The 27,135-nt window shown below is 46.0% G+C and overlaps 1 protein-coding gene across 1 annotated transcript in view; it reads left to right on the top strand.

The window, feature by feature from the left end:
• CD81 (CD81 molecule) overlaps nt 1-27,135 on the top strand; it is an 85,123-nt gene that overhangs the window by 21,146 nt on the left and 36,842 nt on the right. Inside the window, exon 2 of the mRNA XM_056851240.1 lies at nt 14,547-14,661. Within this exon, the coding sequence (XP_056707218.1) occupies nt 14,547-14,661 (115 nt within the window). The remainder of the gene's footprint in view (nt 1-14,546; nt 14,662-27,135) is intronic.

The raw sequence follows: 27,135 nt of genomic DNA, 5'->3' as shown, positions 1-27,135 counted from the left end.
CACAGCCACCAGTTCTCATTCATGCATATTACACCAACCATGTGACCTCCCCCTATTCCCATAGAGGTGGCGCTGCATTTAAGCAATTACCTCTGGTCTTGTATTCCCTGCCCTTTCACAAGTAGTTCTTAAAATTTCTATAGCTGCAGTAAATACAGTGAGCATTTTCGATAATCTGCTCAGTTATTTTTTTTCTCCCATTGTTTCACACTCTAAAGGAATTCGTTCTTTGTTGAGTCTGTATGTGTATTTGTGTGTAAGGGTGGGGGGAAGGAAAACTGAGAGCTATTGCTGTTCTTTCCTGGAAACAATAAATCTTTGGCTTGGGAAACAGAGGAAAAAAGCAACAAGGAAGGTGTATGGGACACAGCTTCTATCTTGCATACACAGGAACAGCCAGACATAGCTGGAGTGCTGTTTCCAAGGTCAACTCCTTCTTTACTTTGTCTCTGAGGCTGTATCATCAATACATTGTAAACCCAGCTTCCTTCCTTTTATTAAAAAGGGTGTGCAGCTTCCCCCCACCTATGGCCTTTCAATATGATTTCTTCATGGCATTGCACAACAGCTCCCGTTCCAATTTTCCCACTCTGCAAGGGAAGAAGTCTCCTTAATTGGGTACTGGAGCAACTGGCTAGAGTTTTTTTTATAGGATCGTACCAATCTGGCCGAAGAGTTTCACAGTTCTCTCAGCCTCTGAGAGCCACTTCTTCCCTTCTATCCTCAGTGGAATGGGGTTACCCTTGTTTCTAAGACTTTGAAAATAGTTCCAAGAGTCAGCCTATTCTAAGCTGAACATAACTTGTTTCTTTACCCTGTCTCATAATATTTGTCTTCAACGCTCTTACAATGGTATTGCCTGTTAAACTGACCATTAAGATGACAGCTCATCTGCTAGTTCCATCCTTAGGGACTTTTCCCAGGTCCACCATGGGTTCCATGTTTGGAGATTCAAGCAGTTTTTTGAAACTTGTTCTCAGTACACAGGGCCTTATTTTGGTTTGGGACTTGGTGCGTGGGCCCTCCTCTTGTACCATTTTCCCAACCTGAAAGTGCCTTGGGGAGCTGCTCTTTGCTCCGTTGGGGAAACTTGATAAGCCAAATTTAGCCTCCATATGCCTGAATTTAAAATTTAATTCCAAAATCATTGGGGACTCTGAACACAACTCCCAGTGCACATCTGGTGTTATTGCACAGGATCCAAGAGATCCCGTACTGAAATACAAGGCAGGCTATCTCTATTCACTCAGTGACAGAAGTGTGGTAGAGGAGGAACACATGACCTAGAGGCCCACTTCCTGTTTTCCTTGAGTAGGGTTGCCAGGTCCCTCTTCACCATCAGTGAGAGATTTTGGGGGCGGGGTTTGGGGAGGGACTTCAATGCCATAGAGTCCAATGGCCAAAGCGGCCATTTTCTCCAGGTGAACTGATCTCTATGGCTGGAGATCAGTTGTAATAGCAGGAGACCTTCTGCTATTACCTGGAGGTGAGCAACCTTCTCCTTGAGTTCGATCAGGGTGGATTTGATTTAAATCAAATTGATTTAAATCATGATTTAAATCTCTAGTTCAGTAAGACTAGATTTTCACGATATAAATCACTAGTCACTAAGACTGTATTTAAATCATGGTTTTCTACATAAGCAGCACTTCTCATGATGTTTCATTTGGGCCACCAGGCCTTGCATTTCTTTGTTGCAGTGTTTGCATTTTGCATGCATGCCTGCTTTACCGATAGGTAGAAGAATGTCATTAAAATATTTCCAAACTGGGTCTCTTTTATGGCCTGCTGCCATTATAGATTTTCCTCCTCCAGGGAGAGAATAATATGATAAACCTCAGGCCTATATAGACAAAGATCCCAAAACTTGTGGGGTAGCCTGCTCAAAAAGTTTCACATTTATTTTTTACTGCTTGCCCCTTCCTCTTCACACCTAGCTTCTTGTATAGATCTATTTGCACTCCCAACAATCTTCTATTCATGGAACTTCTTGACACTTAGCACTTAAGAGGTAAGGAGTTGATTCTGTGAGCATAGATTTGCAAAGGAATAGCGGGTTTAAGGCCTTTTTCTCAACGCTGTATGTTTATCTCTGCAGACACAAATTCACTGTTTTGAGAACTGCAAAAACAAGCGTCTGTGATAATATCTTCTAGATCAGGGATGGGGAACCTCAGGCCCGGGGGCCGTATGTGGCCCCCGAGGACATTTTTTGTGGCCCTTGGGAGCTCCGGGGCCCTGCTGCGGAGGCGTGGTGCAGGGCAGCCCTCCCTGAGGGTGTTCCTGGGGCCACAGCTTGCAGGGGCACTGCTGTGCCCTTGGGACCTCCTCTCGCCGACTGACGGCTGTTGGTCGGTGAGAGGAAGGGGAGGGACGCTTCCCCCAAGGCTGCCCCCTATAGCCGCAGCGTGCAGGAACGCCGGGGCACACTGTAAGCCCCTCTCGCTGCCTGTCGGCTGTTGAGCAGCGAGAGGGGGGGGAAGAGGCCCGCGACTCCCGGCGGCAGAGCATGCACGCAGGAGCCGATTGGGCTTCGGAGGGCCTTTTGTGGACTCTGGGGGGGGAGGGCATGGAGCCTGGGGCCAGGTCGCGTGGGGCCGGCGGGTGTGTGTGTGGAGGGGAAGGTTTTTCTCTCTCCCTATCTTTCTTTGTCTGTCTCCCTCCGTCCTTTTATTTCTCCCCCTTTTCCTTTTTCTCTCTTTTCCTTTCTTCCTTCCTTCCTCCCTTTCTGATCGACCGTGGGCTGCGCCCCCCTGGTGCCTCGTTTGCTCGGCCCCACCGCTGGCTGCCCTCCCGCCTTGGAGGGAGGATGACCGGGGGAGCGGGGGCGCCCTCCAGGCCTTCTCTGCATGGCCTGCCCTGGGGTTGCCAAACTCCAGGTGGTGGCTGGAGACCTGGCAACCCTAGCCTCTCCCCCCCACTGGGAGATCTACACCTGGTATGGCCCCCGAATGATGTTATAAATGTGCAAATGGCCCTTGGCGGGAAAAAGGTTCCCCACCCCTGTTCTAGATAGAAAAATTGCCCAAATTACTGTTACAGAAACCTCTGGAAGAGCATGACATTGTGAATGGATTAATGGCATTCATTTACCAAAAAAAATTAAACATTGCATGAAAATATTGACTTATGAATATACATAATTCAAAACTAATCCTTCTTTCATGATGAATAACCTTTGGACTATAATGTATCTTAAAGAGAAAACTGTCTTTAGATAGATTTTTTCCCCCTCAAAAAGCATTTGATTTAAAAAAATCTGATTTAAATATTTTTAAAATCACAAGTTTTTTATTTTTTTAAAAATAATCATTGATTTTTATCCACCTTGGTTTTCAATCAGGCAGGACCTTGACCGGGACCACAGTAATAAGGAGGAAGGGATTTCTGCTTTTCCTGTCATTTTCCCAACCTGAAACAACCCTGGGGGGCTATTTGGCCTGTTGGCAGCTGTACACGTTACCTGTCAGTGCCAATATTGCGCCCCTGTGCTGTTTTGGGTAAAGAAAATGGGGGGGGGGCAATTCTGTGTGTGCGCTGAGGTTCTGATCCAAATCACTTCAGAATTTAATTCCCATGGGAAACTTCCATGACTGTAAAGCCCCGTGGTCATGAGTCAAGTGTAACATGTAGTTTGACTTTGAATAGAGTCTACAGTGATATCTCACAATGGCTTTCCCCTTAAAAAAATCTCCCCTTAGATACTCTCAAATATTATTATTAACCCCTTCATCTTCATGGTGGGTACAAGTATTCTTTGGCCAAACTAGGGTTGGCAACCTCTAGGTAGTAGCTGGAGATCTCCTGCTATTACAACTGGTCTCCAGCTGATAGAGATCAGTTCACCTGGAGAAAATGGCCGCTTTGGCCATTGGACTCTATAGCATTGAAGTCCCTCCCCAAACCCCACCCTCCTCAGGCTCCGCCCCAAAAACCTCCCCCTGGTGGCAAAGAGGGACCTGGCAACCCCACCAAACTAGGAGAGATGGTCATTTCACAGCTTCCATAAAAAGCATCTGTTGGAGACTGCCAGTTTGAATGGAGGAATGGCAAGAGGAGGGGCTCTGAACTCTTTCCTGTTATTTCTTTGCTTAAAATCACCCTCCCTAAGCTGTTTTTCTCCACAGGGGGAAAAAGCTACGGCTTAATGGAAGATCTTGCTGATCTTAGATACAAATGAATGAATGGTGGCCCAGTGAGATCCCAGCAGCATTGAAATTGCTTTCTGTAGAGTTGCTTGTTGCCAAGCATTGGGTCTGCTGGCTTTTGATTATTCTGCCACAAAGCTTATTTGGCAGTGGGATGAAAATTGATTATAGGAAGTCATCTCCACATGGCTGCTTATATTATGAAACAAGCCTTTATCTTCTTGTGATAGGCATTTTTGGATGTGGAAAGCAGAACTTGGGGGAAAGTACTCATGGATCCTGTTCTAACACATCAACTAGAGGCTTACAGTGCACTCCTAAGGAGAGTTACTCCAGTCTAAGCCCATTCATTTCAATGGGCTTAGACTGGAGTAACTCTCCTTAGGAATGCACTGTTAATGGAGCCCGGGCTTTCAATTAGAAATTTCAAGTAAAAACCTGATTAAACTTTTATAGTAAATAGAATATTATGGCACTTAGTGATTGAAAGCACAAATTTAGTCTTTATGTGCTCTCTCACACACGATTCATATATTTAATCAGTAAACTAAAATGCACTTAAAAGCTGGCACAAAATCCAAAATGCTAACGAGCACCATACTGTATGTACTATTTTAAAGAACTACATATATAGAATCATAGAGTTGGAAGGGACCACCAGGGCCATCAAGTCCAACCCCCTGCACAATGCAGGAAATTTTGAACTACCTCCCCCCACACCCCTAGTGACCAGAAGATGGCCAAGATGCCCTCCCTCTCATCATCTGCCTAAGGTCCCAGAATCAGCATTGCTAACAGATGGCCATCTAACCTCTTCTTAAAAACCTCCAGGGAAGGAGAGCTTACCACCACCCGAGGAAGCCTGTTCCACTGAGGAACCGCTCTAACTGTGAGAAAATTCTTCCTAATGTCTAGACAGATATATATCGAAGACAGAGTATGCAAAATGTAAGTGATGGCTATGTTCTAATGTTCAAATATATACCGTATATACCCGTGTATAAGCCGACCCGCGTATAAGCCGAGGTGCCTAATTTCTCCCCAAAAATGGGGAAAAATTAGGCACCCGCGTATAAGCCGAGGGTCGGCTTATAACTCCCCCCCCCCCGCAGGCTTACCTGAAAGGCTCCTGGCGACGAAAAGCGGTGCGGGCCCGGTGGGGGCGGCTTTCCTGCAGCCGCAGGAGGCCGCCCCCAGGCCCCTCTGGGAGGCGGAAAGCGGCACGGGCCCGGCAGCCTCCCAGGCAGGCCCCGCTGGCCGCTCCCAGGCCGCTCCCAGGCGAGCGGGCCGGCGGCGAAGGATGGCGGCAGTGGTAAGTTTCCCTCCTCCCCCCTCCCCTCCCGTATTGACCCGCGTATAAGCCAAATTGGCTTTTTTCAGCCCTTTTTTTGGGCTGAAAAACTCGGCTTATACGCGAGTATATACGGTATGTGAAATGTGATGCATATACATAACAGACAATAATGTATATTATGAAACTGTGGTAACGTCAGTTTAGAAATGTCTTTATCAAAAGACTACAAAACTGAAGTAAAACAAAATTCCGGTAGCTAGGTCTGAAGTCTCTGATTATAATCAGTACAGTTGCTGAATATTCTGGTTTATTTTCACAAAATGGAAACTAAACATTTGAAAACGCTGCATCATCCTTTATGCAGTAGAAAGTAATTACTTGCTATGTGTGTGTCTGTGCGCACGCATATGCTTCAATTGTTTAATTGTAAACTAAAATGCATTCAAAAACTTTGCATTTAGATGTCATGAACATGTTTGTGGGTGTTGTCAAGGCCCAGCTGACTTATAGTGACCCTGTAGGGTTTTCAAGGCAAGAGACGTTTGGAAGTAGTTTGCCATGCCTGCCTCCCCATCACATCTCTAGTTTTCCTTGGAGGTCACCCATCCAAATGCTCCCCAGGGTCGACCCTGCTTAGCTTCTGAGATCTGACGAGATCATCGCTGCAAAATTAAAGATTTCCTAGTTTAAAACAAATTGCAGTTCTGAAACCTAATCTGGGCCAAATAATAAACTGAGGTTTGCTTTTTTGCCTATCAGTGTCGGTTTATCATTTCATCCATTTTAGACAACGTTGCAAACTAATTTGTTGAGAACCTTGAAGTCTTTGCTGATCTCAGGATGGGGGAAGGGAAAGGAAGCAACAACCTGAGGAGTTCTTGGCTTATTCTTATCATGAGCCAAACAAGGTTTATTTGTAACCTCTGAATGCACCGTCTGATAAAGTCACAGGACACAGATATGAAAGCCAAATCAATCTATCATATACTCATAGATCTTGCCTCATAGGGAGAGAAGGAGCTTGGAGGAGGCAGTTCTGGTTTTGTTGGATATATATTCATTTATTGTACTCTGTTACATATTGTGCATATATCTTTTCATTTTACTATTTTCTGAAGTTTCTACAGTAAAAAGGAATTTCTTAATTCAAAGCTTGTATCATTACTTATGGGGTAACTGGTTAAGTAAGGTATCCTATTTTCTAGTAAAATACACAATCTAGAAACCTAGTTACTTCTCTCCTCTTCCTCGAAAAACTTCTGTTCCAGATTGTAGTTTAGCACAGTTGCCTTTGCTTTTAAAAGGGAAGGGGCTGTAGCTCAGTGGTAGAGCATCTGCCTGGCATGCAGAAGGTCCCAGGTTCAGTCCCCGGCATCTCCAGTTGAAGGGACTAGGCAGGTAGGTGATGGAAAAGACCCCTGCTTGAGACCCTGGAGAATCCGCTGCCAGTCTGAGAGGACAATACTGACTTTGATGGATCAGAAATATTTCCTGAGTTGCAGAGGTATTTTCCCCGAAAAGAGCCTTTGTTAATACTATATTAACTCCTTTGCTACCAAAAATACAATGTTCCTACGCTGCAATAAATAAATTGGACTCCTCCCTAATCATGTCATCCGTTCCTCTCCAGCAGAACATCCCTATTTCAAACAGGACTTTGATGGACCAAGGGTCTGATTCAGTATAAGGCAGCTTCATGTGTTCATGTGTTGAAGGTTTTTAAAAAATGACTTGCTTGAACCTAAAAAAAGTCAGCAGATAATTTCCCTGGTCTGAGTTTTATTGGTTATTAGCTGGGATTGCAGTGGTTACGACATGTTCCATGGACAGTGAGCACTGCTTATCTATAAATGTGTATTTTTGGCATTTAACATTGAATTTGTTTAAAAACGTCTGAGGCAACAGTCCTTGAAGAGTTCCATTGTGAGGCAACCAGCCTTTAGCTCACAGTAAGCTTCAATAAACAGCAAGTTTTGGGAACTATCAAGTCCATCTGCCCATTTCAAATGGAAGTGATCTCATCCAAACAAATGTTTCTGTTAATGCAAAACAGTATAATGTACATTATATTAACCTAGGCAGTTAGACAATATAGGGAGCCCATTGATATTCCTATCAGAAAAATCTGCATTCGATATTATCCAAAGCAGATGGCTAGACAACCAATTGCAAGAACTTAACAGCCAAGTCAGGAACGGGGCTTGTGTGAGTTTGGGGATGGTAAAAGGCGAACATTCAGTGGCAACCGATTTTTCTCACTTAACGGATTCAAAAGAAAGGAGGGCAAATATGTTAGCAAGATTCAATGTGCTACGCTCATCAGTACTACAGGGGAGATTTCAATCTATACCCCTCGCTGCAAGGTTATGCCCCTGTGGACTGAATCTCATAGAATCGGTTGCACATGTTCTTTTGCACTGCCCTCTTTATCAGAGAAGTTTATCAACCCATTGTTTGCTAGTAGGGAGTGGCACCCCGTCGAGCGCAAGGTAGCTTTTCTTATGTCTGCTCAGGATGTGGCCACAATTGACCATGTAGCCAAGTTTTTGCAGCCGGCAATGTGGATTCGTGAATGTTACTGTGAACAAAAACAGGTGAACTCTGTTGAGTGAAATTGTGTGATTACGTTCTCTGCAGATGTTGTTTATGCCAATAAACTGTCACCAGAATAAGCGAACATGCCTTAAACTCCATGTAGGCAGATAGCATGAAAGGAGAAGATTCAAGGAGTTCTACTCTGTCATATTGTAGAGTGTTTGAGATCAGACATGCTAGACCAGCTTTAGGGTGACCACCTGTATCCCTTTTTAATGCTTTCCCTGTGAGGGATGTGTACCCTGAAAGGTACACATCCTCTAGTACCCGGGTCTCTTGTAGCAATATTATTGAGAACTGGTTTAAAAATTCAACCACACCTGGCGACCCGATCTTGGAAATCCAGCCCACCACATTTCATTAAAGGATTTTAATGGAAGTGGGTGGGAGTCAATCTTGGGTTGCTGGCAAGATTGCCTCTATCTTCTGTACAATGCAGCCATTGGGTTTTCTGACTACAATCCCAGGCTCTAGAGGTACTGGGTCATTGTCCCCACATTCCATTTCACTAATCTTGGGGTCATTAAGATCCTCAAACTGAGGGGTTACACGAGCAATTGGTGTGGAGTAGATTTCTACAGGGGTTTGCATTTTTGCTTTATGTTCTTTAAAGGTAAGTTCATGCAATTCTTCTAGTTTCTGTTGCAAGAACTGAAAGTGTTTTATCATATTGTCCTGTTCTTGTAGGTCCAGGTTGGAGTTTATGCCAATAAAGGTTTTGATATTGAGAAAAATTAACGTAGGATGATAGGATTTTTGAGAAATTTCCAGTGTAAAATCCTACAAAGCAGTGCTATGAATAATGCCAGTGGTAGGGTATTCACCTCCACCCCCTTTGCCTGACCTAATAATTCCCCTTGCCTGAAGCTATTTTCCCTGAGGGAAGTTGCCCTCTTTTACTGGACATAAGAACTTTTTTAAACATAAAAAGTCTAGTACAGCAACATTCTATAGTGGTATGGTTGCCTGCTTTGCAAAAACATGACCATTCAGTAGAAAAAAATGTGTTTTGCTTTGGGGGGGAAACCTTGCTATGCTACTGCATGTTGTCTGTCTTAGTCTCAAATAATTTGAGAAGGGAAGACATGAATGGTAACTTTATCTTTGTTTGGAGCTATCTTTCACCCAATCCTCCTTGGTGCTTATGTACATGTGAGAGATGGCTAACCCCACACCTGCTGCCGGTACTCTCAAGGTTCCCATGAGGATCACGGTTTTTGGACTTAACGTTGAATTGTTCTTTCAACAGTAGTGAAGTGAAGTAAAGCACAGCCATTAAGTGAAGAATGTTTTTAGGTTATTTCATGGCATCTTTCCCATGTTCTGAAACCCTCCTTAGTCTTAAAGAGCCAGGTGCTTATCTGACTTTTGTATCCAGGTTTAGCTTTCAGTCATAATTTCCTCTTCTCCACCATTTATAGGCATGCAATGTTCTTACATTCCAATCCGAATGTTTTTTCCTTCCTGTTGCAAAAGTTGATGTTTGGCTTGAGTGGGTTAACATCTCTTGTGTGGTTTATTAAAAATCAAGGATCTCCTTGTTAGTCGAGTGGAGCCTTTAAAACGAGTAGCGTCTTGCTGAACGAATATACAGGATTTGATAGGATTACTATACAGGATGTGATAGGATTACTAAACAGCAGTTTAGATGTATAGGTGCTGTTAAATGACTTTCTCGGGGGAGTTTTCTCTGGGTATGTCTGCATAGCACTGTTGCAGGAACTGGCTCATGGTCCATATACAGAAGGCAGTGGAAATGAAGCCTCAAATGACCCAAGTTGGCAGCTTTTTGAGCACACCTCTTTGCCTTCTGATGTGGGGCTAAGTAGGAAGGATATGTTTCAGGCTCTGTCCAGATAAATTTCCTTGGCCGCCGTATCTGGGAGAAATCAGTGGTGTTGGCTTTGGTGTCTTCACTGCCCTTTAACTTGGCTTCACTAGATAGCAAGTAGACAAGGCCAGTTTCTTGAAAACGCCCAAAGAACAGTGCTGAGTATGCCATAGCTGTCCCCTCATCTATTATAGTAGAATTTAACTTTCATTTGTGAAAGTTACTGGGGCACGTCAACCTTCGGGCGTGTTGATTCATACCAGATTGCTGATTACCTGTCTCTTCTACCATGTGAGAAGAGATAAATATAAATAAGAATTTTAGATTGGTTAGGTAGACCAAATTGAATGATTTCATAATCTGTTTTTTAAATGTGGATTGTAATATGATTTGTGGTTTTATCTCCCCATTTCCAGTTTACAAATCTGTAAAACATACGTGTACTCTCTCACCTGAAAACCATTAATTGGAACTTTGAAACTGTTGTGCTTGCCTCATATTGAACTGGAAATGGCATTCATTCATTGTTGTTAATTTTATGAAATAATGTTTAGAAAGATTTTTTTCATGGGGGGGAGCACTGGAAGTTTTTCTGCTTCTCATGTATACATAGCAGCTAAAGCGTTGTAAAACAATAAAACAAATACTACATAATACAACATTTTTGGACTTATTACATTTATACTCGGTAACATATTGATGCATGTAGCTCTCACAGTTGTAGAACTCCCTGCCCCAGGATGTGGTGATGGCTGCCAACTTGGAAGGCTTGAGGAGTGGACGTGTTCATGGAAAAGAAGAGTATTCATGGCTACTAGTTAAAATGGATACTAGTCATGATGCATGCCTATTCTCTCCAAGATCAGAGGAGCATGCCGAATACATTAGGTGCTGTGGAACACAGGCAGGATGGTGCTGCTGCGGTTGTCTTGTTTGGGGGTTTCCTAGAGGCACATGGCTGGCCACTGTGTGAACAGACTGCTGGACTTGATGGGCCTTGATCTAATCCAGCATGGCTTTTTATGTTCTTAACTTCTTTAAAAATGTAAAATAATGGAACTTGAAAAAAGAAGAAGCTTCTGGGGAGTCTCTTTTTAAGATGCGCAGGCACATCTTCCTCTTTCAGTGGCTGTGAAGTCTGCAAGCGCTCCAGTCTAAATTTGGCCCACGTACAGACATCACTCACCCACCCTCCCATGAGAAAATGAAAATAGCATTGCTGCTTAGCTGTGTTTAAATGCTGCTTGTAGAGGCACTTGAATTCGTATCTTATTCTGGAGCGTAGAAGGCTGAGTTGGAGACCTGGAACGGCAACTGGAAAAACAGAGTACCGGAGAGCAAAACCAGTGCAGTGTGTTTTCAATTTGTCGAAATTCTTGCTAACTCTGAGCGGAAAAAGCAAAATTGCAGGCTGCGTCAGTGTTTAGCTTTCCTCAGGTTTTATGAGCAGCTCTGGGCTGTTTTCTTATTTGTCTAACGCTGAAGTAGAAGCCAGAATTACTGTGGACTGGCAATACCAGATGCTTACTTTAGGCTCCAGAAAGAGCATAATCCCCAACTCAACTATAATGTTGTGGCGGTTGCATTATATTTTTGCCAAGCAGGACAGAGCCCCCCAAAAGGGGTGGTAGAATTTGATTTACTGGCTTGCAACCCCCCGATTTAGGGTTGCCAACCATCAGGTAGTAGCTGGCGATCTCCTGCTATTACTACTGATCTCCAGCCAATAGAGATCAGTTCATCTGGAGAAAATGGCCGTTTTGGTCATTGGACTCTATGGCATTGAAGTCCCTCTCCTCCCCAAACCCCGTTCTCCTCAGGCTGCGCCCCAAAAATATCCCGCTGGTGGCGAAGAGGGACCTGGCAACCCTACCCCCCCCCCCCATTACAGTAGGATCAGTCCCATACCTTTCTGGAATTTCTGCCTGACCTGAAACATCTGTCTTGAGCGTTGTACTTCAGGGTTATCTTGGTTGTCTCTACTGTTTCCCAACTTTACTTTTGATGTGAATGGCATGGACTGCTTGCCATCATACGGTAAAGTGTTGAATTATCTGACCAGTCTTTCTCAGACCCACCTTTTGGTCTGAGCTTTCAGATTACAAAGGACATGTTTTGACATAGTCTCCCCCTTCTATTACTTCTATTGTAGACTAGGGGTGGGGTGGGGGGTGGATCCAGTTTTACAATGCTATTTCACCCAGTCTGCTTAATCTGACTTGCTGTGGCGGAGTGAGATTCAGCCAAATCAGCTAGTCAAATTTACCAAAGATCTTTTTCCATTCCCACTGTCCTTACCTGTCTTCTTTTTTACCCGTCGTTCCCCATAATGTTCTGCTCAGATTAGGCTTGTAAATTCCAACCTCATGAAATCCTCTGTACTACAAAGTTTGCCAGGCAAGCCTCGGTTCAAGCTGTTGTCTGCGCGGCTCGTTTGAATACTAACGAGAAAGTGGCTCGTTACCCTGGAAAGATCATTGTCCAGATTTTGGAGAAGGGTAGGGGCATGCCTGAAGCAATTTCTTCTTAGTGTTGCCCTGTTCTACTCATTCACTGAAGATGTGGTGTGCGCATTGGCCGCTCCATCTTGATTTTAAGCCATGTTTTCTTTCTTCATTAACTGCAAAATGTCTGATGCTCGTACTGCGTTGCATTTTTTTAAAAATTCTCTGATTTCCATTGTTGCAATATTGACTGGTGGCTGCTGCTTCCAAAAGAACAGAGCTGTTTTGGAAGAAGAAGAGTTGGTTTTTATACCCTTTTTTCCCCTGCCGTTCACCGCTTGTTGCAACATTATAGCCTGGACATTTATACAGTCTCAAATACAGTGTTTTTCAGTAATAGTCTATCCCCTCCGCCTCCCCCCCCCAAAAAAATGTTTGGTTTGTTTGCTTGTAGCTACCCATGAAGAAAGCTTATTTAAAGCCTTTCTAAACCTACCGTTCTCCCAATACTATTGCTAAGAGTAAAGGTGGGAGGAAAAGTGCTGTAATGACTTCAGAATGATATACATTGATGTTTATGGTACCCATCTCATGGCAGTAACCCTAGGGCAGTGGTGGCGAACCTACGGCACGGGTGCCAAAGGTGGCACTCAGAGCCCTCTCTGTGGGCACGCACGCCGTCGCCCCAGCACAGAGTTCGCCTGAGATCGTTCCCCCGGCTGAGGAGGCTAGGGACCAGCGGTGCCTTCCCGGCTCCTCCGGGAAGCTCCAGGTTCCTTCCCAGCGCCTTCTCCGCAGTCACTGGCTGCGCGCTCCGGAAGTGAAGACAACGACGAGCCTTCTGCTGACGACGGGAAGAGGTACCTTTGCTTAGCTTGGGTTTCCACTCTGCTCGTTCATGCAACTGAAGGTGCCTCTGAGTGTGTGCAGAGGGCTGTCCCCACCATCAGCCTCCCCCCGCATAACAGTCTTTTTAAATTCGTATGAAGATAACAGTTGGAAAAAGAACCAAACTGAAGGGGTGGGGGCTATGCTCCAGCTGCTTTCCTTCCCCCACTCAGCCGCACATGGAAGTTTGCCAACCTCCAGGTAGTAGCAGGAGATCTTCTATTTCAGTTCACCTGGAGAAAATGACCGCTTTGGCAATTGGACTCTATGGCATTGAAGTCCCTCCCCAAACCCCACCCTCCTCAGGCTCCACCCCAAAAACCTCCCGCAGGTGGCAAAGAGGGACCTGGCAACCCCTAGCCCCATGTGGACTTCTAGCTGTGTTGGCACTTTGCAATAAATAAGTGGGTTTTGGGTTGCAGTTTGGGCACTTGGTCTCTAAAAGGTTCGCCATCACTGCCCTAGGGGATTGAGGGAGGGCCATGATCAAGGAGGCAGGGTTGCTGCAAGAAAGTGCTGAGATTAGATGGTCTGCAGCCCAACTGGGTAGTTTGGACATCAACAGGGAAAAAAGAAATTTAGGTTTGCGTTGAGGCCTAGATGGAAGTACTGCCATTCTGTAGCTCCAGTTGTGCCAGGCAAAGCATATCTTATAGCGATGAACCCAGTTAAATACTTTTCAATGGGAAAGGTGACAGCAGCAACCGGGAAACCACACAAGCCCATCTCATGTGGAAAACTCCTCAATCATTACGCTGTACCACACCAGCTTTGCAACCATCAGAGCTAGAAACTTGCTCTTAAAAAAATGAAAGCTGAAGAGCTTTAGTAAAATGAACTCTGCATCTAGTACCACATTCTGCACTTGTATGTAATCTCATCCTTCAAATATAGCCATCGCAGTAGGGAAATGCATACTTGGCAAATATTTGCTGATGTATGTCCCTACTAGGGTTGCCGGACTCCAGGTGGTGGCTGGAGATCTACTACTACTACAACTGATCCCCAGGTGATAGAGATCAGTTCACCTAGAGAAAATGGCTACTTTGGAAGGTGGACTCTATGGCATTATACCCCATTGAAGCCCCTCCCCAACCCTTGCCTTCCTCAGGCTCCACCCCAAAAATCTTCAGGTATTTCCCCAAACCGGAGCTGGCAACCCCAGTCCCAACTGCAGAAACAGTGGGACTTGGGTTTATTTCACCTACTTTGCATCCTGCTTAGGTAAATTATCTCTCATCAGTTCGGCCCTTTAATGTGTCTGACCAGAATGCTTAGGGAAGTCTCTGGATGCACTTGCTAAGAGACGGGAGTTGTGTTAATCTGCTGTTTTTGCTTCTTTTCAGCTGGCGGGAGGAATCATTCTAGGTGTGGCATTGTGGCTTCGCCATGACTCGCAGACCACAACTCTCTTGGGAGTAACACTAGAAGACCGGGAACCTCCCAATACTTTCTATGTTGGTAAGCAGAGAGAACAGAGGGAGAGGGTTTTGAAAGTGGGTGGAATTAATGACTGGTTTGGGGATATCTTTTGTAAGAGGGTTGCCTCCTCAGTCAATCCTCAACAGATCTTGGAGGGAATTAACTGTCCTTGGTAAAAGCAATGCTAAGGAAGACACGTGTTCAGAATATGCATTTGATGACATGGGAAACACAATACATCATTAGTGCACTTTCCTGCGGATTCATGTAAATTCCTGATTTTACTGGCTGTTGCCCTTTATTTTAGACATAATCTGTAGGTTTGTTAATTTGAGCTGATTGGCAAACAATGCTGTGGAAATAAAGGGTACTATGTTAATGACTGTAGAAGATCTTCTGGTTCTTTTCAGATCAAGGGTTCTGTCGCATTCCATGTGCTACAGCCGTGCATTGTGCAATTTCCAAATCTCAAAAATCAGTTGACGATAAAATGTGTCTGTTTTGCTGATGCTAATTGAAGAGCTATAAACAAAATTTGAATCATCTGTTTTACTGAAATAACTGAGGGTCTGTTGGGCAATACCACATCAGAGTTTGTTCCTGGAACTCTTGGGCCGTTACCTCACTAGGTATTTCCAGCGATATTTCAAGAGTTTGGAAATGTTGTAAAAAAATCTGTTCGCACTTTCAATGTTTTCCCACCGATTTATTAAGAGTTTGAAATTGTTGTAAAAAATGGTGTTCGCACTTACTTTGGCCCCTTCAGCTGTGAAAACGTCTTCCAACCGTTTATTGGCCGTGGTATCCAAAAACCCTTTACAAGTGGTGTATTGGTTTGCTCTGTTTAAGTAACGTCACTAATGACCCGCAAGTCCGGCGAGAAGCCCTCCCAGCCCAGCCCAGCCAGCTAGCCGCCCTTCTCCGGGGCGCTTCTCGGCGCGTCAGCGGTGGGCCCCGGGAGTCCGGCAAGAAGCCCTCCGCCGCCCCCCCCCCCCCGCGATCCCAGCCAGCCGCCCTTCTCCGGGGCGCCTCTCGGCGCGGCGGCAGGACCCACGAGTCCGGCGAGAAGCCGTCCCGCCCCCCCCCCCTCCATGCAGTGTTTGGGAAATCCTTGAATACCGTTCTGGAGTAGAAGAGTGCAGTAGGGAACGCATCGGAAACAATTTATTATATAACGTTGTCCAACTTAAAAAAATGCCCTAGAAGGCTGAGTGCGGTAACCCCCTCTCTGTCTCCACCTCTTTCTCTGAGCTAATTCTTGCCATCTGAATGCTCTGCCTGCCCAGCCTCTCGATGTCATAGGTTGATCTGCGCCGATGTCACTGTGCAGGTGTATAGGCAGGGTATCAACTCCTCTGACTGCTATTGGCTTAACTTCACTTCAGCATTCTTAAAGCACTTCAGATAAAGGAATTGTCCACATGTACGGCGCCATGAGCTTTCAACTGACCCTTGTTGAGGAGTTTCTGATAGCATGTACTGCTTTTGCATTTCATAATATGCTTCTGTATAAAGTAGAGAAGAGGTGGGGTGGGAGAAGATTGGGTTCCCTACTGCAGTGTTTCTTGAACTTCTGGAACTGGGTGGGGAAAGAATTACATTACCATCTTGGGGATCTGCGGCCTAGCGCCAGTCATTTGTTCCACAGGTCACTGTGAAGTGATTTTGCTTGTATCAAATCTTTATTTCAATACAAGATCAGCTCTGAATAAAAATTAAAAGGTTAGGTTAAAATAATAAAATATGTTGATGATTCTGGGACAGATGGTTTGTAGAAGGGCAGGAAAAATCATCTATGGGGTAAGATTTTCAGTCAGCCGTTTAAGAATCCCACAAGATTGAAGACAAAATTTGGCTACTTTGGTGGTTATCTCCCGAGAGGAGTCTGCTAAGAGAAGGGAAACTTTAGATTCTTCAGATCTCCCGGGAAAGGCTGACAATACGGGGAGAAAATACTGTGATCTTATATTGTTGTAGAAAGGGCATTGCAGCAGGACATGTTCTATGGTTTCTACTTTCTCGCTCTGAGAGAGAAGGGCATCTACGTTTCGGTGTTTCGGCTTCGCTTGCTTCGGGAGGCAGGACTTAAAAAACTTTCACTCCCCCTTCCTGTCTCCTGGGAAACACCCCCTTTCTTCTCCAGTTCTTTCCTGCCTCTCTAATCGGGAGAGCGTGTTTTTTCAGCTCTCTGCTTCAGCTACAGGAAAGGTCATTTTGTTCTTCATTCCTTCCTTTTTTCCTTACCTACTTTCATTCCTTATCTTAAGTCTTACCTTTCTGTCGACTGATTTTCCTCACTGTGCTCTTTCTATCTGAGGCTAGAAGGAGTGGCTAGTTGAGGGCTTCCCGCCAAAACAAAATGGATCGTGCCGACCAATACATTGTCCAGGGCGATCTTGATCCCTCTCTGTTAAAGCCGGCCCCAGATGGGGAGCAGCCCTCCTGCAGTCAAACGGCAGGCTCAAAGGGCAAAAATAAAAAAGCCGCGTCCAAGAAAAAGAAAGTCGGGTCGGCGCACGGCAGAGCGGCGAAACGCCTCCTCACCGCCGCCCGCAGCCACAAAGCCCCGTAGGTGCAGAAAATGAGCGCATGCTCGCCACAGCTCCTAAGTGCTCAGGGACACACAGCGGCTTCGGCCGCTTCGATCCCAGGCTACGCCCCAGAGCACACAATGGCTGTTGATGTTCCACAGCACAGAGCACACAGCGGCGGCTTCCGCTCCGACTCTACGAGATGCCGCCTTTTCACCAGCCTTCCCAGGGCCAGCCGTAGAAGCCACCAGCGGTAACGTATGAATGCCCCCGGTCCCTATGGGGGCGGGGGCGCTGGATTTTTTAAGGGCAGAGCTTACGGCACTCGTAAGGGACTCCTTCGGAGAAGGTTTAAGGATGGTCCGTATGCCCTCCCCGATCTCCTCGCATCGCGCCTCAACCTCACAGGAGGTTTCCCCGCCTAGGCGCAGGCAAAGCGCAGACTTGCGAGCCAAAAGTAAGGGGGGTAATAGATGGCTTACTAAGGCCGCCCTAAAGGCTCAGCCTGCCTCTCTCTCTAGGCAGCAGGAGCCCGATACCTCCCCCTTTTCCACGGATGACGAGGAAAGGGATAGAGAAGAAGGCGAGTTCTCCAGTGGAGAGGAGACGGTTATAGAAAATAAACAAAACAGGATTTTTAATGCGGAGGACTTTCCTTCACTATTAACCAAGACGCTGGCAGCCCTTGCTTTATCAGAGGATTCCAAAAACCCCTCTTCTGAAAAGCAGAGAGGGTCTAAGGAATACTTTCATATGAACGATGTTCCTTCCAATTTTATTCCTGTCCCGGATTATTTCACTGGGTTAATCAAAGCTGAATGGGCTAAGCCTCGGGGGGGGGGGGGAACGTTTTCCTCAGATGACAAAAAAGCTTTATAACTTGGCCACTGCTTCAGCCGACTTGCTAAGCTTCCCCCCAGTAGAATCCCCGGGTTCTGCCCTGCATTCAACAGACCTGGCTACCGAGGAAGGCCAGGTTATGATCAGAGACCCAGTAGACCGCAAAGCTGAGTTACGGGACAGCTCTGGTATGTCCCAATTGTAGATGCCCTTCTCTCAGAGCGAGAATGAGCCTTGGATACTCACCATGAAGGCTCCTTCTGCTCTGAGATACGAAGGGCATCTCCCCGCCCAGACTTTCAGAGTTAAACATAAGCAGTTAAGATAGTGAGGGTTACACCTGCATAGTCGTAAAATTTACAACCCTTAAGGTAATAAGTCATTGGTTATATAACTTCTTTATCTGCCTTCCGTTACCTTATTATGTACTTTGTATGTACTACTGTTGCTATGTACTTCTATGCACTACTGTTCCTCGTTGTTTATAACCTGTTCTCTGAGTTTACTTCCTTCCTGGGGGATATATATATGAGCCCATTAATTTCTCGGAAAGTTTTTGAACTGGAGAAGAAAGGGTGCGTTTCCCAGGAGACAGGAAGTGGGAGTGAAAGTTTTTTAAGTCCTGCCTCCCAAAGCAAGCGAAGCCGAAATACCCAATTGTAGATGCCCTTCGTATCTCAGAGCAGAAGGAGCCTTCACGGTGAGTATCCAAGGCTCATTCTCTGTTCTGCATGGACATAATCATTGGTAAAAGGGAGTACGGTAATACTTGCTTTCCAGGAGGGCTGAAGGTAAAAGTAAAGGTCCCCTGTGCAAGCACCAGGTCATTCCTGACCCATGGGGTGACGTTATATCCCGACATTTCCTAGGCAGACTTTGTTTACGGGGTGCTTTGCCAGTGCCTTCCCCAGTCATTTTCCCTTTACCCCCAACAAGCTGGGTACTCATTTTACCGACCTTGGAAGGATGGAAGGCTGAGTCAACCTTGAGCCGGCTACCTGAAACCAACTTCCATCGGGATTTAACTCAGGTCGTGAGCAGAGCTTGGACTGCAGTACTGCAGCTTACCTCTCTGCGCCACGGGGCTCATCGAAGCTCTGTAGTTCCACAGAAATAGTAAGTCAGAAAGGTACAGTCACCCCCGCAAATCCAATACGGATCAATGAGGGTCTGCCGTATTTAATTGGGAGGGGCTGTGGCTCAGAGGTAGAGCATCTGCTTGGCATGCAGAAGGTCCCAGGTGCAATCCCCAGCATCTCCAGTTAAAGGGACCAGGCAAGTAGGTGATGTGAAAAACTTCTGCTGGAGACCCTGGAGAGCTGCTGCCGGTCTGAGTAGACAATACTGAGTTTGATGGACCAAGGGTCTGATTCAGTATAACGCAGCTTCATATGTTCATATGTTAATCTACCTGGTTTGGCTAGTAGAGAAGATACTACCTGAGAATCCTTAGAATTTTGTGTCCCTGTTCCAGGTGCCCCGAGCCTCCCGCTACACGGGGCCACCCTAAAGCTTTAGGACCATAGCCTTTACTGAGAACACTGCAGAGCAGCTGTCTTCAATTGAAAATAAATTATGATGTTCAGCATGACTCATGTTCTCCAAGCCTGTGTGTGCTCATTTCTGTAATGAATGTATTTAGGCTTCATGTGATCCCTCTCTTTCTCTCCTGCTTTAATTTTTTACAAGTAAATCAGACAGCTTGCTGACTTTCGTGAAAGCAGAGCCCCTTATTTGGACATGTTCATCTCGACATGAGCAGCAAGTCCAAAGCTGCAGCAGTTTCGAACTGCCTCTGTTTCAGAGCCCCCGTTTCCCTCTCCAGCTCGCAAGCGAGGCTTCTTGGGGCTCTGCTAGCAGCTGCCTCCCTCTTTTGTATCCACAAGTCGTGAGGTGCTGGTGGAGGGGACTGCCTCGCTGCCTTCACGGTTGCTGCCCTCTTACTGTTTCCCACTGAATGTTGTGGATAGGTTGCTGATTTGGAGAAAATGGAACCTATTAGGTCTTAAAACTTTCCCACATGAAACTGGGGATGCAATATTACTCAGAAGCACACAGGGAAGGAATTCGGAAGTCAGGTGGGCTGCTATGCCTGAGAGGGGCTGTCTTTGCTGCTGCATACTAATTATGGAACTCCCTTCACACGGAGAGGCATCTGGCATTGTCTCTGCTATCATTCAGGCACCAGGCCAAGTCTAACCCCCCTTCCCCCTGGCAAGCTTTTATGAACATTTTGCTGCTCTTGGTGTTTTGTCCTTTATTGGATGTTATTCTTTTGTCCCTACTGTTTAAGTATTGTGTTTTGTATTTTCTTTTTGCTATTCTAAACTTGCTCTGAGGACTTGTTAAGTGGAAAAAGTGGTATATAAACTATCTTAAATAATATCTACGTACTCTTGACAATATTATCATCAATGTGCCATTTGGTTATCTCAGCCTTTAAAAAGGTAAAGGTAAAGGTCCCCTGTGCAAGCACCGGGTCATTCCTGACCCATGGGGTAATGTCACATCCCAACGTTTCCTAGGCAGACTTCGTTTACGGGGTGCTTTGCCAGTGCCTTCCCCAGTCATCTCCCCTTTACCCCCAGCAAGCTGGGTATTCATTTGACCGACCTCGGGAGGCTGGAAGGCTGAGTCAACCTTGAGCCGGCTACCTGAAACCGACTTCCGTCGGGATCGAACTCAGGTCGTGAGCAGAGCTTGGACTGCAGTACTGCAGCTTACTCTTCCTTACCAGTGAAGAAAATGGATACTATGCCTTGCTTCACTTGCACAAGCAGCAATTCTGCTGTGTTGCATTTAGCTCAGCTCTGCTGAGTAGGCCACAGTGCTGTGTGTTCTTTTTTTTTTTTAGAATTCTGCGGAGAAAAAGACCAAGTTAGATTTATAGATAAAACCAGTTTATTAAGCATAATAGCACACTGCATTGGTGTCGGAAAGTTCTGTCCAGTCACAGCTGACTTATGGCGACCCCATAGGGTTTTCAAGGCAAGAGACGCTCAGAAATGGTTTGCCATTGCCTGCCTCTGAGTGGGCTGAGAGAGTTCTGAGGTCACCCAGCAGGCTTCTTGTAGAAAAGTGGGGAAACAAGCCAGATTAGAGTCTGCCCCACTGGCTTTAGCAACAGCAAATAATCAAGTAGTAAAAGTATATGAAACATGTCATATTGATACCCAAATTGGGGCTCAGGTTCGTTTGCCTGGGGCTGTTTTGAGACCAATTACAACACACACTTAGGTAAAGGTAAAGGTCCCCTGTGCAAGCACCGGGTCATTCCTGACCCATGGGGTGATGTCACATCCCGACGTTTACTACGCAGACTTCATTTGCGGGGTGGTTTGCCAGTGACTTCCCCAGTCATCTTCCCACCCTGTGAGGTAGGTGGGGCTGAGAGAGATCTAACAGAGCTATAACTTGCCCAAGGTCACCCAGCTGGCTTCGTGTGTAGGAGTGGGGAAACAAATCCAGTTCACCAGATTAGCCTCCGCCACTCATGTGGAGGAGTGGGGAATCAATCCCGGTTCTCCAGATCAGAGCCCACGGCTCTTAACTACTACTGCTCACACAATGTAGAGGATCCACCCTAAAGTGCTTTCTCTGGGGCTGTTCCACAAGGTGGCACTTTCCTTTAGAAGTCCCATAGTTGCTACCGCTGCTAATGAACATAGCGGCAGTAGGCCTTCCAGATGTCAGGTTTGCATGGCATTTTTCCTCCCCCAGCCCCCATGGTGGACATTCTCCCTCCTCTTCCACTGCAGGGCTTTTTTGAAGATTATTTTTCTGGGAATTATCATAGCACTATGCCATTATATTGGTATATTAAGTCCAATTTAATAAGCAGACTTCAAAATAGTCCACAATCACTCTGCCTCCTTGCCCACAAATCCTTTGCTGTGCCTGTTCAAAGGATCCCAGAGTACATACCTGAAACAGGTTAAAACCACCTGCCTCATCCGGCCAGGTCTTGGGAACAAACATCTGCTTAGCTCCCTTGTCTGGATTAATCCCTGAACGGTGATTGTTTCCCCATTTACAGATCCAGCATTTAACAGCAGCCCTTCATAGCTAAATAAGAGCCCCGTGGCGCAGAGTGGTAAGCTGCAGTACTGCAGTCCAAACTCTGCCCATGACCTGAGTTCGATCCTGACGGAAATCGGTTTCAGATAGCCGGCTCAAGCTTGACTCAGCCTTCCATCCTTCCGAGGTCGGTCAAATGAGTACCCAGCTTGCTGGGGGTAAAGGGAAGATGACTGGGGAAGGCACTGGCAAACCAGCCCATAAACAAAGTCTGCCTAGTAAACGTCACCCCATGGGTCAGGAATGACCGGGTGCTTGCCCAGGGGACCTTTACTTTACTTTTAGACCTGGCTGGGGTTTTTTTCCTCCTCCTGTTATCACAACTGCCTGAACTGTGATCCCCCAGCTGAAGCATCTGAATCATCATGGGGCTTCTGCCATTGAGGGCTGGCATTCAGAGTAGCATTAGCCCACGCCATCCTTTGATCACACCCCTGCCAGGCTTTCTCCATTTGCTTATTCGCAAAAACCACCAGCTCTCTAAAGTGAATTTCCCCCTTTGCGATCATCTGAAAGCCACGAATGCCAGGATTATATTCATGCTGCTCAGTTCTCTGCTGGATGCCACCAGCGCTCCTGGTTAGAGGGCAGCAGAATTTCCCAGCAGCCGCAGTCTGTTCCCTGCCACCCGCACTGTGCTAACAATAGGCAATCGCCGGTTTGGTCTACAGAGACGGCAGAGACCGTTTCACGAGGCTGGAGTCTGTAGCGTTCAGGCTGACGTAGCAGGAGGAAAATAATTACAGGGTAGGAGCAGCCGCCCCCCGCCATTACTTTTTCCCAAAGTAGCGATAAGAGCCGGAGCCCGTGACTGGAAATTCGATGCGCGATGAGTGGGCAGCGACAGGCAGCTGCGGGGATTAGGAGCGATCGGCGGGCAGCGTTTATGCCACGTCCACTGGGTGTGTTTGCGTCGAATGGCTTCGCCTGCCTTCCTAGAAATGACGCTTGCCTGCCTTCGCTGCAGAGAACTCTTCTCCCCTGCCCCCGCACCCCCTCCTGCTTATTCTCTTGCAATCTTCATTATGTCTTGGCAGAGTGAGTGGAGCAGCTGGATATCTCCCCCCCCCCGCCCAGTGCTCGCTGAAGGAAGGATTTCCCCCCCCCCCTCCATTCTGCTGCGTCTCTGGCTGTCAAGGCTCCGCCTCTGTGCCATGGTGCCTGTTTAGTGTCAGCTAGAGACAGCGCTCTTCTGAAAGCAGGGGACGGAAACAGTGCAGGGGTGTGAAACTGAGGGCGGTGGGTAGGCAGGGGCAGAAAAGACGATCCTCCACGATACATTCCTGAAGTCTGTACCGTCGGTAGCATCTGCCGCTGCAAATCTGCAGCCAGAGCGGGCAGCTGTTGCTATCCCAGTTTTCATTCCTGGCTCAAAAGAACAGGAGGTCAGTTATTTTCCACACCGAAAGCACTTTACAGTTTGGGCCCTGGCTGGCCCTTTGAATTGACATTGATACTTTGCCGTAGTCCTCGCCTGCATGTCCCTGCCCGCTTGCGAGGAGTGGAGACAGATGTATGCAAGCTGTGCAGTCTGCAATGGTTGTTCTGCTGTAAAGAGAAGCATATGCTCAGATTAGTGTCTTGTCTTCTTCGCAGGGTTCTGAAACTCCTTGTTCTAAACCACAGTGCTTGCAGGAAGTAGGCTGAGCTGGCCCTGCCTTTGGATCCAGAGCCATGATTTTCTTTCGTTGTGTTGCAAACAGGATTCAAACTGCTGCTACACCACAGTGTCTCTGCTTTTATTACCTTGTATGTCTATAGCCGCCCTGACCTGGATGGCCCAGGCTAGCCTGATCTCGTCAGATCTCAGAAGCTAAGCAGGGTCAGCCCTGGTTAGTATTTGGATGGGAGACCACCAAGGAAGTCCAGGGTTGCTGTGCAGAGGAAAGCACTGGCAAACCACCTCTGTTAGTCTCTTGCCATGAAAACCCCAAAAGGGGTCGCCGTAAGTCTGCTGCGACTTGAAGGCACTTTACACACACATGTCTATAGCCAGGAAAATGGTGCTAATGATGGAGGGGTTGATAGCGTCACTGCTAGAAATGTGTGGGGCAGGAGAGATGGCCTGAGGAAGAAGGTAGGCCAGTACAGAAGGAGGAGGCTAAAGAACTTTAGACTATTACGTATACCTTCCAGTTCTCTCAGTCAGAGATTTTGTGGTTGCAGTACCCATAGCACATTTAGCTATGAAGGTAAAAAGGGAAAGGTGGTCCCCTGTGCAAGCACACGGTCATTCCTGACCCACGGGGCAACGTCACATCCCAACATTTACTAGGCATAGTTTACGGGGTGGTTTGCCTGTGCCTTCCCCAGTCATCTTCCTTTTACCCCCAGCAAGCTGGGTACTCATTTGACCGACCTTGGAAGGATGGAAGGCTGAGTCAACCTTGAGCCGGCTACCTGAAACCAACTTCCGTCGGGATCGAACTCAGGTTGTGAACAGAGCTTTTGACTGCAGTACTGCAGCTTACCACTCTGCGCCACGGGGCTCTTATTTAGCTACGAAGGGCTGCTGTTAAATGCTGGATCTGTAAATGGGGAAACGATCACTGTTCAGGGATTAATCCGGACAAGGGAGCCAAGCAGATGTTTGTTCCCAAGACCTGGCTGGATGAGGCAGGTGGTTTTAACCTGTTTCAGGTATGTACTCTGGAATCCTTTGAACAGGCACAGCAAAGGATTGGTGGGCAAGGAGGCAGAGTGATTGTGGACTATTTTGTAGGTTCCCTGTCCAACAAACTCCTCATTTCAGGTGTACGTGCCTGATGATGGACTCTTGATACAGAAGATAAATTATCTCGCCACACCCACCACCCTGCCGCCTAATGGTCTGCTTGGCAGAGCTGGTGTTCTGTTTATGGTGGTGAGGTCCCCCCCATCCCAGGCCTGTTGTCTTAGTAGGCTTCGACAACCTCCCTGTTAGGTGCAGTTTTCATGATCATCATGGGTCTCCCCCAGATTATATCTGGCCTTAGTCTTGTAGCATGTCTTTGGGGTCTTTGTACTGGGCAGAGATCCATTCATCATTCCATTGTCAAGGACGGATCTTTATTTGGTGGTGATTAATCTTGCAGGATTTCTTACCTTCTAGAACAGTGGTTCCCAACCTTTTTTTGACCAGGGACCACTAGGACTTCTTTGTTCGGGTCAGGGACCCCAAGGTTCAAAATAAAAATTCAGAGAATTTGAAAATAAACTTTAATCATAACTGTTAGTTAAACATTAAACTTAGAATAATATTTGAATATATATTTTTATAATAGAGAACTTTTAATTGAAAATATTAATTTATTATGGGTTTATAACTTTGTTTCGCGGACCTTAATTTAATTCTCGCGGACCCCTGGGGGTCCATGGACCCCTGGTTGGGAACCAGTGTTCTAGAAGGATAGTGGATTTAAGATTGAACAAGGGAATTTTGCCTGGTTCTTTTTTTAAAATTTTTTTTAAAAAAAACATCTGGTCAAAACATTTTAAATTTTGTACAGCCTAAGAGGATGCAAATCATTTGTGTTCCCTGCTCTTTTATTATTATGTTTTAAATCGTTGCTCGTACTTTGAAGCTATTGTCATTCTTAGTTCTCTGCTTCTTTTCTGTTCGGGGCTGGTTTTAATGCATTCCAGTTATTTTTTTCACTTTATGAAAGCCATTCCATGGATCATTTTGATGAAACAGCGCCGTATTTTAATGCCTTGTGCATATTTTAAAGCTTGAGTGTGTATGTGTGTGTGTGTGTGTGTGTGAAGTGCCGTCAAGTCGCTTCTGACTCATGGTGACCCTATGAATGAAAGTCCTCCAAAATGTCCTATCTTTGACAGCCTTGCTCAGATCTTGCAAATTGAGGGCTGTGGCTTCCTTTATTGAGTCAGTCCATCTCTTGTTGGGTCTTCCTCTTTTCCTGCTGCCCTCAACTTTTCCTAGCATGACTGTCTTTTCCAGTGACTCTTGTCTTCTCATAATGTGGCCAAAATACGACAGCCTCAGTTTAGTCATTTTAGCTTCTAGGGTCAGTTCAGGCTTGATTTGATCTATAACCCACTGATTTGTTTTTTTAGCAGTCCACGGTATCTGTAACACTCTCCTCCCAACACCACATTTCAAAGGAATCTATTTTTTCCTATCAGCTTTCTTCACTGTCCAGCTTTCACACCCGTACATAGTAATAGGAAATACGATGGCATGAATTAATCTAGTCTTGGTGGCCAGTGACACATCCTTACACTTCAGCATCTTTTCTAGCTCCTTCATAGCTACCCTTCCTAGTCTCCATCTCCTTCTGATTTCTTGGCTGCAGTCTCCCTTTTGGTTGATGGTGGAGCCAAGGAATAGAAAGTCTTCAACAATTTCAATTTCCTCATCGTCAACCTTAAAGTTGTGTAAGTCTCCTGTAGTCATTACTTTTGTTTTCTTGATGTTCAGCTATAGTCCTGCTTTGGCACTTGCTCTTTTAACTTTCAGTAGTCGTTTCAGATCTTCACTATTTTCTGCCAATAATGTAGTGTCATCTGCATATCTCAAATTATTAATGTTCCTCCCTCCAATTTTCACTCCACCTTCATCGAAATCTAATCCAGCTTTCCTAATTATATGTTCTGCATATACATTGAAGAGATAGGGAGATAAAGTACATCCTTGTCTTACTCCTTTGCCAATTGGAAACCATTCAGTTTCTCCATATTCTGTTCTAACTGTGACCTCTTGTCCAGTGTACAGGTTGCGCATCAAAAAGCTTGAGTACAGATGTATCAAATAATTAAGTGTGAAGTGTTTATCAGTTTGCTTCTGTGTATGTTTCTTTCCTTCATGGAGGAAAGGGGTATTCATGGCTATTGGTTAAAATGGATACTAGTCGTGCTGCATACCTATTCTCTCTAGTATCAGAGGAGCATGCCGAATATTAGGTGCTGTGGAACACAGACAGGATGGTGCTGCTTGCAGTCGTCTTGTTTGGGGGCTTCCTAGAGGTACCTGGTTGGCCACAGTGTGAACAGACTGCTGGACTTGATGGGCCTTAGTCTGATCCAGCAGGGCCTTTCTTATGTTCAGGATCAGGCTGAAAGTGTG

This window comes from Euleptes europaea, chromosome 6 (assembly GCF_029931775.1).
Source record: "Euleptes europaea isolate rEulEur1 chromosome 6, rEulEur1.hap1, whole genome shotgun sequence".
In the NCBI taxonomy this organism is placed as follows: domain Eukaryota; kingdom Metazoa; phylum Chordata; class Lepidosauria; order Squamata; family Sphaerodactylidae; genus Euleptes; species Euleptes europaea.
Note: the sequence above shows the minus strand (reverse complement) of the source record. Positions and strands in the feature narration are given on the sequence as shown.